The 18,731-nt window shown below is 38.9% G+C and overlaps 1 protein-coding gene across 3 annotated transcripts in view; it reads left to right on the forward strand.

The window, feature by feature from the left end:
- Positions 1-18,731, forward strand: part of GLI3 (GLI family zinc finger 3) — a 276,357-nt gene that overhangs the window by 13,150 nt on the left and 244,476 nt on the right. For all 3 annotated transcript variants that reach the window (XM_063606217.1, XM_063606216.1, XM_034963994.4), the window contains exon 2: positions 1,477-1,642. In XM_063606217.1, the coding sequence (XP_063462287.1) occupies positions 1,519-1,642 (124 nt within the window). In that variant the 5' untranslated portion in view covers positions 1,477-1,518. The remainder of the gene's footprint in view (positions 1-1,476; positions 1,643-18,731) is intronic.

The raw sequence follows: 18,731 nt of genomic DNA on the forward strand, positions 1-18,731 counted from the left end.
TGCCCTTGGGACTCACGCACGGTGGCTGCACTCGGAAGGGAAATCTCAAGCCCCCTTTTCTGTTGTATAATACTTTGTCAGTGCCCTTTGAGGGGTGTCTCTGAATTTGGAGTGGATCTTACAATTGATATGTAAATTTAACTTAGTGCTTCTTTTTTCTTTTTTATTCTACAAAAGCTGTTCTTAAATAACTTGTGTGTTTTACAATGAATGACACTGGATAATCTCAGAAAAGAGATGGAAGTGAGTGGAAGAGCCGGTGCTACAGTGTGCCATGTGGCCTCTGGTTCTTAAGCATTCTAGTTACTTGAATTCCAGATCAAGGAGGAATTTATTATACAATGAAGAGCTTGCAGTTCCCTTGCAAATATGTGTTAAAGTAGACTGAAAATATTTTATCTTGTATTTTAACTTTTAGTTGGTCAAGCAGTTGCTTATTTCATTTCACTAACCGCTGCTGTGATTGAGGATGTCGACATTTACTAAATGTAGAAAAATAAGCAAGATGGCCAGACCTAAGAAATGCTTTCCATGAATGTTGCAATCTAGATAACTTGAAGAAAACATGCTAGAGAGGGTACTTTTCCTCTTTTCTTGTATTCTTTGTAGGTGTAGAACATGACTACAAAAAGGAACATGAACCAGAGTGAAAATTGATGAATGATGAGTTAGGGCGATTATCACATGAATGAAGCCAGTGAAAGACAGACCTACTGAACCTGCCTTTAGCTGAGTTTTGATATTTCCTAAGTGAGCCCAGTCTTTGCTAAGGCACCTTTCAACTTTTCCATGTGGAATCAAGAGCGTGTTATTCTATTACCTTTGTCTTAAAAATGTAACTTAAATGAACTGAAATATTCTCATGCTTTAAAGAGGTTAAAGAGTATAGCTTACCAGAATGAATTAGGATTAAGAGGTATATTGCAATTCAGATATCTTTATGAAAGAGGCAAAAATCACTGACTACTTGGCCTGAATTATCCTCTGATTCAGAATTTGGAGTAGGCCTTCGATGTTAGAAATTGTCGGACTCTCTTTAAAACATCTAATTAATAATTAAAAACCTTCCCTCCCTTTGGAATTTGTTCAAATGCCCCTTCCTGTAAAGTTGGCCACCTGAAGAGACATTTGCAGATGTGGCTTTAAAAAGTAATGTGACACTTGTTTCACATGATAGACACAGTTGCAAATTGAGATTTTTATACCGTTTGATACCAAATGCTCAGTAGGGATTTGGGAAAAGTACCATGTTATGGGCATTTCCCTCGGTTCTCTTTTTTGCTTGTGTAGAGTTTCACCGGTTTGTTAAATTTTGAGACTTTTTTTTTTGCCAGAAAACCTGTGGAGAAGTGTCATCCACATTTTGAATTTCCTAAAGCTCTAGGCTTTTCTCAGATGACAGGTGAAGTGGACTTTTGAAAGTTTTTTTTTTTTCCCACCATTTTGGAAAGTTGATGGCTCTGTTGTTTTCTTTAGGGCATTTTTGGTCGAAGAGAGCTGAAGTAATGAGAAGACATCATGGAGGCCCAGTCCCACAGCTCCACGACCACTGAAAAGAAAAAAGTTGAGAATTCCATAGTGAAGTGCTCCACTCGAACAGATGTGAGCGAGAAAGCCGTTGCCTCCAGCACCACTTCTAATGGTGAGCAGCACAGGGATTACCAGCAGCCCAGCCTGGAGTCATTTCTGTGTTCTCTGCATTCCTTGTGAATTGAGCGTTTGCACCTGGACCAGTGTTTGTTCTAGGAGAGGCTAAAGAAAGCAAATGGAGCAGGGGCGGGGGGACGGCGGGGGGACATGGAATGTAGTAATCTCTATTTTGGCACTCAACCTACACGTTGACTTCCAAACTTTCTAATTTGAGATGTAAATGTGATAGGTTATTTATTATCAGAAGTTCCTGTTTTGGCATTTTGGAAATCATCTTGACTAGTCTGGCAAGAGTTCAAAATGCTTTGTGTTGCATATGGATCATCTACACTACTCGGAATAATTAGTACAAAAGACACAAAAGTTGTCTTGTCAAAATTAGTGACAGGACAGCAGTCTCCTCCAACCCCAACTTTAAGTAGTCTACTTTAAAGGATTTTAAGAATTGTTAATGACTGAACCTCAAGGTAATGTTAGTATCTGAGATGCAGGTTTTGTTGTTAGCTTATAAAAATTTAATTTACTTATTTGTGTTCAGAGATAACACAGAGCCACTGTTTCTGTATTCTCTGTTTTTAAAGTTTAAGCAAAGTGTTGAGAGGCATTTCAGTTCAAGCATGGAGTGTTGAAAATAAATTCCAGAGCCTCCCAGGTACAAACAGACTGAATATGTTAATGGTAACCTTCACTTCCTGTCCCTGCTGTTTCTCCATTGTGGGCCACTAATGCCTTTCCTTTTTGTAGATTTCATAGCCATTCTTGGCCTCCCTGAATTTCTCTGCTTTTCCATGGGCCTTTAGGAAGAATGAGCTGGCCCGTTTTCCTCGTTCCTGGACACTGCCTATCTGGGCACACTGATTTGTATGAGCCAACCTGCTATTCTTATATTTTCTATATTCCAAGACAGGTTTTACTTGATTGATTTACAAGTTTTTACATCCACCTAGAGAGTCAGAATCTCCTTTGGAAGGTAACTGCAGTCCAGAACATTAGACTCTAAGGGCATATACTTCCAAGCAGCCTGGCCACTTCTCTCTGGGTCCCTCCATGTCTGCTGAGAGCCTGTGCTTCTCACCTGCACTTCTTCACCCGGTTTCATGAGTGTGCATTGCTGACTGTACTGGGTAGGGAAGGAGCTGGCTCTTAAACCTGCTGGCAAATGACTTCAGTTTTAAATTGATCCTTAGGGAGATATATTTGTGTCTGAGTTAAAATAATGAATTTACATATATGTGAAAATATTTCCTCCTTTATTGATGGTATTTAAAGTCAAGACTGGAGCTTATTTTAATTCAGCCAGAATATTTGCATTTTTCATCCAATGTGGTTATAGAAGGCATTTCTCCTTAGAAATATGTTACCTTTGTTTCTTTTTTCTGGAATTGGTAAAATTTAGGCAAATTTATTATTTCAGAAATAGAATCAGTATATGCAGTGTTGGTTATTTGGTAATTTTTATGGTAATTCTGTAGGAATAAATGCTTCCTACGTACTTGGCTTCAGGAACATCAGCTTTTGGTTATCTTTATAGTTTGTGTGAGTGCACATGCCTGTGTGTGAGGGTGTGAGTGAGTGTGAGTGTGAGGATATGTGTGAGTGTAGGCAAATGTATGCATGAGTGTGTAGGTGTGTGGGTGTGGGTGGTAGAGGTAACTATGAGTGTGCATGTGTGTGAGCATGCGTATGTGTGAATGTGAGAACAGGGAAGAACAAGTGCATGGCAGAAGATGTTGCTGCACTGCATGGAGCCTGCAGAAGCGCCTGTCCTGTTTGTCAATCTCAGCTGCATGGCCACAGAGTCTCATTCTTATGAAGATGCTGTTGTTTGTGCCACTCCCACACCTGGACACATTCTCAGGAGGTTTTCCACTGCAGCTGCATTTGTCTTGAGTTGCTCTTGGACCTCGGGTTTCCTTCATGATTCTGTTGAGGGTGATTGGGAACAGAACTAATCTGACCAGCCCCACAACAACCAGAAAGCCATGAGATAAAACCGGCCAGAGAAGGAGCAGTCATCATTTACAAATGTTTGTGCTGCAGTGTTAAATAATCACCTGTTTCCTCAACCACACTCCCCTGGCTTTCTGCCCTGATCAGCTTGTGCCCTTGAGCCCACATTTTCTCCTAAATGTGTATGAATCCTGTCCTGTTTGGGGACCGACACTCATTGGTCAAACTTGCAGGGCACATGCCTGAGTGATAGCTGTCCTAGAAATCTGGCGAACTCTGGCCAGTTTTTCAGTGTTCCTGTTTCTTCTAAGAGATTTACTGTTTTATATTTTGGGACAAAAATCAAATAAAAGAAAAATGGAAGTGGTGTTTTTAAACATGGATTGCAAGCCGACAGGCAGATTCTTGGAAAACAAATAAATCTAAAGAGAGGAACAAGTAAAAGAAAGGACAATAAACCCTTTCTTTGTGTATGTGATGCTAATAATTACCATGGTCTTTTTTACAGAGTCCTCTACAGTTTTCATGTAACTAGTTCAGAGCCTTTTTACAGTCCCAGGATTATGCTGAGGGGCGTGGATTGCTGGAAGCGCAGAGGCCCTTTCTTCTGCAACCTGGTCACCTGCTGCCTCTGCACTCAGTCTTGATCACAGGGACTGGTGTGTGGGCTTTGGACCTGGCCCTGTCTGGGTTTAGAGCTCGTGGGGTGCAGGATTTCCAAGTTGGGACACTATTCGTGTGCTGGCTGGTGGTTGACATCGCCATGGCCCTCCATCCTTCTGTCCATCCATTTGTCCCTCTGTCCCTCTTCCTATCTTTTCTCTTTTTCTCTATGAATATTTCATAAATGCTTGGACCCCTGCACTGACGCTATTCGTAGAAAGGAAAACAGAATCATGTGGATGCTATAACAGGTAGTTTGATTGCTACTGTTTCCAGAAAGGTTCTTGTGCTTTCTTTACAAAGCCCTGAACTATATCCATTTATAACTGAACAATTAAAAATGAGTTCAGTTTCGGCCAGGCCCGGTGGCTCACACCTGTAATCCCAGCACTTTGGCAGGCCGAGGCGGGCGGATCACCAGGTCAGGAGATCGAGACCATCCTGGCTAACGCGGTGAAACCCCGTCTCTACTAAAAATATAAAAAATTAGCTGGGCGTGTGGCGGGTGCCTGTAGTCCCAGCCACTCGGGAGGCTGAGGCAGGAGAATGGCGTGAATTCGGGAGGTGGAGCTTACAGTGAGCCAAGATCGCGCCACTGCACTCCAGCCTGGGCGACAGAACGAGACTCTGTCTCAAAAAAAAAAAAAAAAAGAGTTCAGTTTCAAAAACCAAATGAATGTGATACCTGCATTTTCTCTCCTATCCACCATTTCATGATTAAAGTCACACAGATGAACAAAAAGTTTTGTTACTGGCTGAGTTATTGGTGAGGTTGCTTTAATTAACTTTTCCAGCCATTCTGTGGTGCAATTTGTTCTTCATCGTGAGCTTCCCAGCCAAACCACTCACATTCCACTGCATGTCCTTGCAGATCTGTTTTCGTACTTTTCTCAGCTGAGTATCTGCTCCTGGAATAACATGCGTATAGAGTTTTGTTTAAACAAACGCAGACCCACAACCAAAAGGTACAGTTCAGAAAACTTGAACAGCTTTTTAAAGAAGCATTTGCCACTTAACACTGAAATTTAAAATAATGCAAGTGAAAAACTGTGTTGTAGATCTTGTATGACAGAAAAAAAAAGGCAAGCCAAATTTGATTTTTGTAACATTTAGGAACCTATATCAACATATAAAGCCTTTGGTAATCTTTATGCAGGAAGTACAGTGTACCCGTAGTTTCATATGCCCATAGTCTGATTTTAAATTTTATTGTTATATTTGAAGTGTAAATGACGAAGGAGATGACATTTAGTTTTCTGAATTATTTAAATGCAATTGTGGTTTAAGTGATCATTTGTGACATTTCACATATTGGCTTTCCCATAGAAAGTATGCATGCAGATCTTAGGTATAATTGTTGACTTTAAAATGTCCAAGTCCATTAATGTGTGAAGACTGTAAGTAAAATGCCTTAATAATCTCTTTTTGATGTAGATGCATTACTTCATAAGCTACATGTTGTGTTTTCTAAATAATAAGAGTTTTTTCATCTAAATCTTCCAATGTTCTACATGTTCTCATTCTCTTATAAAATTTTTTTCAACAATTTGCAAATACTGACTTTTCAATTTGAATTGTTTTGCCTCATTTTTGGCCCATGATTTTGTTTTAAAGGAGTAATTCGATAGTTCTTATTAATGTGCAACTCGGCTTTAAAAAAGAAACTAATGATAAACGTATGTAGGCTGTGGTCTTGGGGATCTTTTATCAGATCTGATAGTTATTGGGAACATACTTTAAAGTGATAGAAAGCAGAAATTATTATCCTAACGCTGATGCAGTGTGAAACCAAAGTTGATAGATTAATGATGCAAAGGAAGTTCCCTGTTCACTTTGATTCTTTCAAAAACAAGAATTTGGTTCTTTGCTTAAAAAATTATTTTCTTCAAGGTTGGTAAGGGGAAAGTGTTATGGTCTACAAATTCCTAAGGAGATGCTTTTTTTTTTTTTTGCTTTAACTTTTGGTCACTTCTTGGCCTTGCAATTTGCTTTTAAACTGTCCATTGCATGGGTGTTGTTAGGTTGGTGCAAAAGTAATTGTGGTTTTTGCCTTTAAAAGTAATGACAAAAACCGCAATTACTTTTGCACCAACCACTGATTGTGATGTCCGTTGGTCTTCTAGCTGGGAGTCAGATGGCTTTGAGTTTTGTTGGAAGTTTGAAATTTATCTGCTATTCTTCACCATAAGCTCTTGTCTCCTTGACTTTTTTTTATGGTAAGAGTATATGTGCCAGTTCTGCTCTGAAATGGGCAGGCAGTTCACGCCATAAAGAACATAGGTTGTGAGTTTTCGGTTTCTTGTTTCTATAGAGGTCCAACCCTTTTTCTTTGCCACATCCCATTTCCTGGCACATGACAGATACGTGGAAAGGATGTTCAGATAAAATGGATTTCAGATCATAGGATGTTCATTTGTAGCACACACAGGTTCTGGGATCTGAAAGCTTGGTTTGAGTTCTGGCAACATGAAGGACTAGCCATGTGAGTGTGAGCAGATTAACTTTTCAGCGTTCTAGTTTCCTCATCAGTTTAGCAAGACAATAGTAAGACCTACTTCACACTTCACAGGCTGCCATATCATAAACATATAGGAAGGACTCTGCAAACGTTAGCCATTGCTATTAGGACAAAGCATGTTGGTGAGTTAAACGTTATGAATCCAAAACAAAAAGATTCTGTTTTCTCGAACATACACGTCAGTTTTCAAATTAAGGGAAATATGTTTGGCAAAAGTAATGGTGAATTTGCTGGACTCAGATGTCTGAAAAATAGTTCAAGATGTTTCACAAATCCCAAATGTGACTAAGTTTGCACATCTTAAGGAGGGATGGATTAAAAAAAACAAAGTTTCTGTAAACTTCCTTCTAAATGCCTTCTTAAATCAGAAAATAGGGAAGATAATCTTGGGAAAATTTATTTCAGTTTCCTCAACCTTGAAAGCTAGTGTTGTACCGATTATATGCTATTGCATTAGAAGCAGCATATATACATCCTTTTTCTTGATTCTTTTCCTAGGTCGAACTGGTGGTTTGTGCTGTATTCGAATTAGATTTTATTTTTTATAAAGAGTTTTTGTGTTTCTAAACCAACTAACTGATGACAAATATTCTGATTCTAATAAGAGCCCCGACTCTCTTGAGCTCCAAACTCACATGTCCTGAACTCTGGTTACTACTGTGTTCTTTATTTTGGCTAAGTATATCACCTTTCCTGTGGTCAGCCAGGCTTGAAACCGCACCATCACCTTTGACCCCTCCTTCTCTCCTGCTCCCATGTCCTACTGGTTTTGAGGTCCTGTTAGATTTTCCTCTGTAATTACTCGCTCGTGTGTCTCTTCAGGCCAACCTACTGTACTGTGTGGTGAAAACCCTCACACCTCATGCTTAGATGATTAAGATGACCCTCTGTCTAATCACCTTGCCTTTCATCTCCACTCTTGTCACGCATGGGACTTGCTCCTGCCAAATTAGGCTTATTACAGTTCTGCTTATGCCACAACCCTGCTCTAAAAGCTCCAGTGACTCCCAGCTACTTGTAGAATAAAGCTCAAAGTCTTTGACTTAACATTTAGATATCTTCTAAAATCTGGCCCCAGTCTGACAGTCCAATCTGATATGTTCAGAAGTAGATATGCTACTATCCCATCGCATAACCTATGCTTTAGCTAAATGCAAGGGCTCTTGGCCTCTTGTCCATAGAAGTGTTTTGCTAACACCAATGCATGTTTAAATTCTCAAATGTGAATATGTCCCCAGTCTCTTTCTCTCCTCATAAGGTCTTGTGTCCTTTGGGGAACTAGCTTATGACACTAGATTTTTTTATTTTTAAAATTATTATTATTTTAATTAATAGACTTCATGTTTTAGAGAGGTTTTAGGTTTACAGAAAAATTGAGCAGAAGACACAGAGAGTTCTCATATACCCCGTCATACATACTTTCCCCTCTTATTAACATCTTACATTAATGTGGTACATTTGTTACAACTGATGAACCAATATTGATGCACTGTTATTAACTTTCCATCATTCACATCGGGGCTCACTCTGTTGTACAGTTGTATGGGTTTTGAAAAATGTATGTCACATATCCACCACTGCAGTATACTACAGAATACTTTGAATGCTCTAAAGATCCCTCATGCTCCACCAGTTTATCCTGTCCCTTCCTTCACAGCACTCAAGTTTTACATTTTAGTTAAACTTCTTGAGAGTAGCACCTGGTTTTTCTACCTTACCCCCTGCCTGCTCACATTCAGTGTGTTTGCTGAGAGGGCCTCAGCAGATACTGAATAAGCCTGCAAATTACAACACTTTGAGACAGGAGGGCAGGGGACATGTGTAACAGCAGTAGTGTTGTGCAGTTAGAAGCCAGGGTTTGAGCCCTATCCCTACCACGTAATTGCTGTGTGATCATGGGCTAAGTACTTAACCTGTCTGACTCTGGCACAGAGAGTACCCAAACATGTTAGCTATTGATAGTAATAGTAATATGACTCTTATGGGTATAATTTGCCAGGATTAAATTTATTGATGCATTTCATCTCACTCCTTTCAGCATAACATCATTTGTTAGTATTCTCTGAATGGTTCGGCTTTAGTCTGATTGAGGATTGGCTAATTGAGGATTGAGGATTGAGGATTGAAGGATTGGCTAATAGGAGATCCTTACATGAGGTTGGTTATCAGGTTCTAGCTTAACAGGCTAGAGTTAGGGAACAATATCTTAAATCACTGGTCCTGAAATTGGCACAAGTTGGGATTTTAGCTATTGGATTTCTCCTCAAAAAGAACAATTCCTGGGATAAATAAATATCAGATAAATCAGGAATAAATATCACTCCCATTTTTCAAATTTAAGAGCAAAAAGAAGTCACAGCATGATGTTTTGCTTGGATGGGATGTTTCTGGGTTGCCTTTGATTACTTGTGATCATGGGGTGTGAATATTTCAAATTTCCAGAAACAAGCTGCTCAGAATCAGAAACAACCACTAAATAGTGGATGCTTAAGGGGCGAAATGGTGATTATGGGAGGAAAATCTCCCTCTGGAGAGGTAGTTGGTGGCCTCCCACCACCTCCTGCTCTGACCCCCAAGGTCGAGGAGGGCTTGCTTTTCCAGGCAGCTTTGGGGAGACTGGGTGATAGTAAAAGCAAAAAACTTCCTGTTACCTTGTTTACATAGAAACGTTTCCAGATATGTCTGCTTTAGTTTATTATTTGGTAAAATTCACATACAGTAAAATTCACTCTTTGTGGTGTGCCGTTCTATGAGTTTTGAAAATCCGTAAGTTCGCATAGCTACCACCACCATCGAGACACAGAACGGTTCCAGCACCTCCCCAAAATTTTGACCACCACTTGTGCTTTAAACTCAGCTCAGTAACGCATATGGTGTGAGTCCCCAGTAATGACAGAAAGCATAGGAACTTCAGTAGCTGCTTGATGCTGTGTTCATTTCACATTAAAAACAAACAAACAAACAAAAAACCTGTTTCTTCTGGGTCCTGTTAGCAAAACTTAGTGTTAGTTTCTTTCTTCTATTTAAATATCTTATGTTGAATTTGTAGTAGAACGAAAATCTTTTTGAAAACTGTTCAGAAATCTACAACCTAGAGCATCTGCTATTTTGAATCTTTTTTTTTTTTTTTTAGCATCCAGTGAATGTACATTTTAGGCCAATTTAAAATTCTGTTTTATGTTTAAAACTACAAGACAGCCATATTAAAGGGCTTTTAGTTATTGTTTTTGTTACTTTAAATTAATTACATGAGAAAATTAGAATCTGAACTCTTAATGCAGCTATAACCTAGAGGGAAAATAGCAAATGCTTTGCTATTTTTTTTTCTGTCTTTTTTTTTTTTTTTTTTTGAAGCATCTTTCCCCTTTCTTCTTTACTTATATAGATTGGACTTTGTCTCAGGTAGACAGAATTTTTGTATTAAAGTTATTCCTAGTGCAATTTAGGCTGTTATTTTTTTCTTTTCTTGCTTGCTCTTTTTTCCCTTTCTTTGACTCTTTCCTCTTCCTGGTCTCTTTCTTCCTTTCTCTTTTTTTTTTTCTTTAGTTGTAGAAAGTTGAGTTCCATCCCAATTATTAAATCTTAGGAGACCATTCCCACATGGTTCCGTAAATGGTAGCTTCATCCCGCGTTCTTTCATCTCTTTCCCTGCTCTCTGGCTTGACAGTTGAAAAGGTCTGACTGTGCCACACAATGGTTTGATTGGTTTCTCTGGGGGAGACTTTTCCCTGCCTCATCATTCGCCAGGCAGGTGGACCAGAAAGTCTCTTGATTCTTTTGTTGCCTCTCAAAGTCCGAGGTCTTTGACTGAATAAATCTGCCGTCATGGGATAATTTGCTAAAAGGAGACTGAAAGATGTGAGAGAAAAGCCTCACTACTTGGGTGCTGCATTAATGAAATAACGGGGCCTTGGAGTTTGCAACTGAAAAATCACCAGGAATGCAATGGGTGGAGACGGGCTTCTTTTATTTCCCATAATAAACTTTTAGTTCTATCATTTAAAGCATGCCTGTCCCTTTGCTCGCCTGCAGGCCCGAGTGTGTTTGCATTTGTACCCATGTTTAAGGGTTTCTGGGGACAGCCCTGCCCGGCTGAAAGCCGTTTGGGTGCTGTGTCTAGTTAGTCATTAGATTATTACTAGTGGATGGAAAGAATTCCATATGACAGAACTAAGGTTGAGTTAACACAGGACGAAAAGTAATTTACAGATAGGCTGTCCCCAGCCATCTTTGTAGCCCCTGATAAGGTTTCATTTCAGAATGGATAGGCGACATTTCCACTTACGGGCCCATTCTGCGACACCTGTGATAACAGCTTCTGGATCCTAATTGAAATTGGTTTCAAAATGGATTTTCACTTTTCTCTGTCTGTGGAAAATATTGAATGGACTCAGAGCTTCCACAGAGAACCCCAGACCTTGGAAAATGGAGCAGAAAGCTAGGATCATCTTTCATAACAGTGTCGATGATATGACAGTTTTGTTATCTGTCTTATTAATGAAATCATTGATCACCTGATGAGGGAGATAATAAACTACATTTCACCACCAGTCACGAAACTCAATTAGACTGCTATTACAAATAGGGAGGGGGAGAAAACAACCATGGAATAAATGTAGAAAAGGTCAATTAAAACTTTTCATCCCGAAGTGACCATTTCAGAGGAGAACATGCTGAGTGACTGCAATGCAAGTATTTTGAAATTGTAGTGGTCAGCATTATATTCAAGGACTTTCTTCTTGGCCAATGTAGAGTAGCTGGCAGTTTTATTAAGTAAAATTTTATTTCTCAAATATTACTTGTTTCATTATGTAAAATTCAGAAGTAGAAGGGGAAGTTCTGCTTTGTTTAAGCGCATCATAATGGGGAAAATGGGAGAAAAAAATCCACAGATTCTTTCCCTCCCCACATGGTGACGGGATTTGGGGCCAGCCCTGGGTAGGTATGTTGGGTAAGGAAGAACAAACTGAAAGGCTCGTAACCTAGGTTCTTTGAAAGAAAAGTAGCTTATCATCCCTTCCTCTCTTAAAGTGCTTTAGGAATCCTAGGAAGATGAGACGGGAATTAGGTTTGGATTTAATGAGGTGGCTCTATTGTTTGGTGTTGGGCTGCTCTGGAATGCGCTCTCTGTTCCCCTTGAAGGAAGGGAAGAGATGCTGATGACCTCTCATGTTTCACAGTGAATTGTATTCCTAGGTGTTTCTCCATTCTCTGTGCCAGCAAGGATCAATCCATCCCATCTGAGCTTGAAAGAGGAGCTGTGATCAAAGGTGCTAATGATGTCACTGATCTCTGCTGATTGATTAGGAGCAGAAGTTCTGGAGAACTCGGCCTTTCCTTATAATTTCAAATTCATTAGTGTCTATTAGGATTGCTAGCTCTCAATCCGCAAAATTAGAAAAATGAATGATACAGAAAATAATTGTGTTTTTCTTCATCTATGACTGTTTTTTAAGCTTATTGGAACCATGGTTACATTTTATAAGCAACCTTTCCCTTTTAAATATATTGCAAAGAAATGGAGTCTTCTTTATAAATAGGGTTAAATATTTTGGAATTCGACATATAAATTGGGAAAAATATGTGGGTGTGAAGATATTTACATTGTTTCCAAAGCAGTTTAATCATATACAGATTACATGTTAGATAATCCTAAAATATATTTAAGTGTTTTATTAACTTGGACATTCAGGAGTTTCTTGTGCAGATTTTAAAATCCTTTGAGTTATTTTTGTGAAACTACCTAATATTTTTCCCTTGTCATTCAAGAGGATGAGTCATTTCTGTGTGCATATTTATCTTTAAAAATAAAAACAAATGCATTTCATGCCAAGAGATGACAATCTTACAATTGGGAAAGATGCAACTGGAAAGGAAAAAATAAAAAGCAAGAGGGAGAGAGAAAGAGCGAGATGTCTCTTTCTGGAACTGCTCACGACTGTAACCATTGGCTTACATCCACCTAGAGTAGGGATCGATTGCAAAAGCATTGGAAAAAATTCTGTTTTGGAAGGCACTGCAGCTCAAGAAAGAAAAGTTGAATGGAAAATGGAGAATGTAAATTATTATTAAGGTTACCATTACCTTATTGGTTTGCTGTTGGTTTTCAAGGACTCTTGCTTCATGCTTGCTTATGGCTAATTCCTTTCACAGCAAATTCATTTTGAGGACTGCTCTGAGCAGAACTGATAAATGTGTTTATGGTCAAGGGTGGGTATAATAAAGAGAAGAGATGGTGCAAATGAACCTTTGGGAGGACATGGTGTGGCAATTATGAATACTAGGCTTAGTTAATGTCGAAGACTCCCCTTTCACAGAATATTTTTTGTTTTAGTGGCAATGATAAGAAAAATAATCTGAGACCCTTACCTATAACCAAAAGAGAACTTCTAGAAAGATTTAGAACAATGGCATGGTTGAAATAATGGAACTTCCATCAATGTAAACATTTTCTGGTAAAATATGAAGCTAATATACAATTGAAGATTTGTTCCAAGCATTTAAAAACCAGAAAACATACATTGGTCCATTTCACATTAAGCTTAAATTCAATCTTTCCTAAAATACTAATGTTTCTAGGCTTGTTTTCAAATCCTGGCAAGTTTGAGAGCAGTAGAAAAGTTCCTTTCCTATAAACGTTGACAGCAGTTCCTGTGTAGGCTAACAATGTTTTATAAATAGAATTTACTTAGCAAAAACCATATGTATGCCCAGTGAAATAATCTCACATTTATTTACCTTTTGATTTATAGAAAACATGTGCCCTCTGACAAAGCCTTTCGGCTCTTTTCCGCAATTAAAAAGAATCATGCTTGAAAAAAATAGCTACCGTCTTAATGGGAAACTTTTTCACATAAATTCAAAGCACTTTCTTTGATCGGTTTCATACAAAATTAGAATATTTTTATCCATCTGTTTGGCCCAAAAAACTGGATGACTCAGGGAAAAAAAAGATGCTTATAAATCTCTCAGTTGTCTGTCTACATGTGTATTCACACACACACATATCAGCATACATACTGGCTGAATATTGGGGAATCCAAGGATTAAACAGGCTGGTGCAGTGTTACAGCAGAAAAATTTCTCTTGTTGCTTGTTCTTGCCAGTGACTAGTGTTGGTTTAGCACAAGGTAGTTTGTTGATTTTTCTAGATTGAAGAGGAAACATGGTCCTACACGTACCTATTGCTAGGCCTTCATCTGGATATCTGCAAAGTATCTCTGCCTTGATTCTCTTCAACAACAACAGATTGTAAGGAGAGAGAGAGATAAGATAATTTGCAAATCTCTTGTCACTCCCCTTTTCTTCTTGAAAAAAAAGATATGATTTTTAAAAAGCATATTTTATTTTCGTTTACTACTTTTTCAAAAAGTTCAGAGTTGCGAGTTAGGTGTAGAAGAGAAAAACCGTTTCTTAATAAAGGAGTGATAATATTAGCTGGGACCAGGCTACAAAATACTGCTGAGTCACTATTCCAGACTAGATCCCTGGTATTCACACTGCTCTGGGGGCGGGGAGGTTGGTGGTGGGGAGAAAGTGAGTCTCTATCAAATATAGAAACTTTATAATACTGGGGTATACTAATAACACAAGTACAAGTCTTACAGGTAGATGCCGGCATAACTTTGTACCTTATTTTAACTTGGGGGGGGGCTTTCATTTTTGAATAGAAGTGAGGGATTATATGTGCTTAAAAACAAGAGTACAATTTTTATAGAAATTCTCTCTTGTGGTGATAATGTCAGTTTTCAAGCTCTAGGAAAGCCTAGCTCCTGCCTCCGTAAACAAATACCATTAACCACAGTGACAACGACTTGAAGCCCAATATGAGATCTAAGGGAAATGAACCATGTTCGACAGCGGGGCATCTTCACCAGCAATCCCAAAACCCTTGACCTTGATGGAGAGGCATCTGAGAATGCGTGAACCCCTTTGGAATTATTTTACACGGCACTTTATGGACATGGGCCTATGCCCTTTTATTTATTTGTTTTTTTTTTTCAGATTCTTAAAGAGATGTATGACCCAGCATTTGCCAGAGGCTCTCCTTTACAGGGAGTATTTGGAGCTCTAACTTTCACCTGGAAAATTTAGGTCGAATGATTAGAATTCTCTTTGGAGGAATGATGATCTGTAAGAGCGAGACTGTCTCAAAAAAAAAAAAAAAGAGAGAGAGAACCTCTCAGTGATTAGCAAACGTGGAGCTGAGTCTTTCTCATATACAACATGATGTGATCACATAGTTGTAGCCTAGCTAACTTTGTAGTTGGTTGCACATTAAGAATTCAAAAGATTCTGCCTGCACATCACTTTATCTGTGAAAATGAAGGACTTGGGTCACGTGATTTAAAGAGCTCTCTCTCCCTTGATATTCTTGATATTCAAGTCTCTATGACAGGGGCTCCAATTTCCACAGGAATTTTGCAGAATGTTAAATGAAAGGAAAGCTGTCCCATAAATAAGGGGAGCTGGAGAAGAATGAGTTAATATAATTTAAGTTTAGAACAGGAAATTCAGAATTCCTTTTAAATTAAGCTGTGTACATCACATGTATGGGTCCATCTTGGGTTAAAAGCCACTGAAGATTTTGTTTAGGCCAAAATGTACCATCACATTGTTGAGTCAAATACTATTCCAGAGACCAGGCATGGTGGCCCATACTTGTAATCCCAGCACTTTGGGAGGCCAAGGAAGGAGGATTGCTTGAGGCCAGGAGTTTGAGGCCAGCCTGGGCAATATAGCAACACCCTGTCTCTACAAAAAAATTATTAAAAAATTAGCTGGGCATGGTGGCTGTAGTCCCAGCTACCTGGGAGGCTGAGGTGGGAAGATCGCTTGAACCAGGAGATCAAGGCTGCAGTGAGCTATGATCATGCCATTGCACTCCAGCGTGGGCAGCAGAGTGAGACCCTGTCTCTAAAATAAAAATTAAAAAAAAATTGCAAGTATTTTGAAGGGTACTCTACAGATAAAAGTTTCAGGTACAAATTCAGGGAGATTTTGCCCAATTCTGGCTGAATTGCTGATAATTACAATTAGCTGCCACAACAGCAGTTGATCCTTTGAAATCTGAAATGTGTGATTTCTTGATTTAGACTTGGTATTATTCATTACCCACCAGGCTTCCTATACTCATCTTCCTGGAAGAAGATGTGTGTGGCAGCCAGAAGGAACGTTTTGGACTCTTGTGTGACTAACTCCTCCCAGATCATGGCCCTCTTTCAAACCTCTTGAACATCCTCATAGAGTGCTTTGCATAGTTTTCTGTTTGGCATCTGGTTTTATGTAGTTATAGTTCATCATGGCTTCACTTAGAGCTTTTGCAAATTTCTTTGATGCTAATTTAGTTGCATTAAACTTTTTGGAGTGGAAAAAAGAAACAAAACCAAGAGTACAATAAACTTTGATTACCAGACCCCTAAACACTGAACCTCTCAAGTAACCCATATTTGTAATTTATTCTTTCAGATTGGCATTTACAGGCGGGAGCTGGGGAACGTTGTTATTGAAAAGTTAGGCAGCAGCGTTCAGATGCAGCTGAAGCAAGGGCACTAAACTTTCACAGGGACACTTGGAGAAGGTGCTGCATCATCTAACGAAGATTAGATGGTTTATTATATAGAAATTATTAAAATAATTCATTTTAGAAAGAGTTCCAGTAAAAATGGAGCCTAAAGGAGCCCCAGGAATGCAGGACGCCTCTGACTTCACCGAAGTCCACATAGCCTGCTCACTCCAGCCTGAGACCTTAGACCCATCCATGCTATTCCCTGCTCTCCTCTGTCTTAAATGTGTTTTTATTTTTATTTATCTATTTATTTTTTGAGACGGAGTCTCCCTCTGTCGCCTAGGCTGGAGTGCAGTGGTGCGATCTCGGCTCGCTGCAACCTCTGCCTCCCAGGTTCAAGTGATTCTCCTGCCTCAGCCTCCTGAGTATCTGAGACTAGAGGCACACGCCACCACGCCTCGCTAATTTTTGTATTTTTTAGTAGAGACGGGGTTTTGCCACGTTGGCCAGGCTGGTGTCAAACTCCTGACTTTGGGTGTTCTACCCACCTCGGCCTCTCAAAGTGATGTGATTATAGGTGTGAGCCACCGTGCTCGGCTGTGCTTTTATTTTTATGAAAGGAATACTTGCTCATTGGGAAATTCAGAAAAGCATAAAAGAAAAACACGAAGCTGGCCTGGAATCTCACCACTTGGAAAATAAAAGTTAACACTTCGGTATATTTTCAGTCTTTCTCTCTGTTCAGGTAACCATATGCTAGGATCATTTTCTGTGTCATGAACCACTCTTCTCCAACTTGGCTTTAATAGCTATGAATTTACTCAATCAATCCCCTATCATTGGACATGCACATTTTTTTTTAATTGTGAATAATGATGTGATGAAATTCCTTCCAAAAAAACCGTGTGCTTTGACTACATCTTACCCAATTAGCTCCAAGAAACACAGCAACTTATATTTCCATCAGCTGTTTATGTGAGTGCTCATTTTCAGAAACACATATCAACATTAGTGAAATATTTTAAAAGAAGATAGGATAGGTGAAAACCTTACCTCGCTTTTTAAACTTTTTAATTGAAATACAATACACAGATTAAAAAGTCACATAGCATAAGTGAGCAGCTTGATGAATTTTCTCAAAATGAACACACCATGTAAACAGATCTCAGGTCAAGAAAGAAACACTTGCTCTGTTGATCCACGCTACTGCTGATGGGCATTTGGGTGGCTTCCAGGGTTTGGCTGTCAGGAACATTGGCTGCCAGGTAGCTGTCTTTTGGTGGATCTGAATACACATTTCTATTGGGCATAAACCTAGGAGTGGAATTATTGTCTCCTAGGGTATGCATATATTAGCTTTAGTAGACACTGCCTAATACTCTTCCCAAGGGGTTGTATAGACTTGCTTCTCATTCGTGTCAACACTTGGTATATTCTGTATTTTTCATTGTAGCCCTTCTTTGGGCTATGCAGTGGTATCCATTTGTGGTTTCATTTGTCTCTGATGACTGAGGGACTCAAGTATCTTTTTAAGATATTTATCGGCCGTTTGGATATCTTCTTTTCTGAAGTGTCTGTTGAAGTCTCTTTTTAAAAAAATTTTTTAGTTCTTTGTGGGTAGATAATTGTTTACCAGTTTTTCTATCACTGATTTGAAGTGATACCTGCATTGGTTACTGCCTTAATATATATTTTAGGTTCTTTTTCTGTAAAATTTTATTGTATGATCAACCTGTCTATTCTTTTGTTGTACCATACTCTTTCAGATGTTATACACAGAGTACATTTTATCTGATAATGCACATTATCTCTTATTATTCTTCCTTTTCAAATGGCTCTTGGCTTCTATTCGATTTTTTCTTCTAGCTGAACTTGAGGAACACCTTTGTAGAATTATGTTACTTATTGAATTCACATGTATGAAGTCAAAGTATAAAAACATGCATGGATATAATCATTTCTGCAATAGTGGTTACCTCTGGGGAGAGTGGAAAGGGAACAAGATGGAGAGGGTTCAGCTCTATCTGTATTATCTTATTTCGTTAAAGAGAAGAGGTTTTAAGCAAATGTAACAAAATATTAACATGTATTAAACCTGTGTGGGGGGTACCTAGATGTTGCTTATGTTATTCTCTGAAATACGTCATGATTAAAAGTATCCCTTTAGAATTTATTATTATTATTATTATTATTATTATTATTATTTAGATGGAGTCTCGTTCTGTTGCCCAGGCTGGGGTGCAGTAGCGCTATCTTGGCTCACTGCAACCTCCACCTCCCAGATTCAAGCAATTCTCCTGTCTCAGCTTACTGAGTAGTTGAGACTACAGGCATGCACCACCACGCCTGGCTAATTTTTGTATTTTTAGTAGAGATGGGGTTTCACCATATTGGTCAGGCTGGTCTCGAACTTCTGACCTCAGATGATCCACCAGCCTCAGC

The sequence above is a fragment of the Pan paniscus genome, chromosome 6 (genome assembly GCF_029289425.2).
Source record: "Pan paniscus chromosome 6, NHGRI_mPanPan1-v2.0_pri, whole genome shotgun sequence".
NCBI lineage: Eukaryota > Metazoa > Chordata > Mammalia > Primates > Hominidae > Pan > Pan paniscus.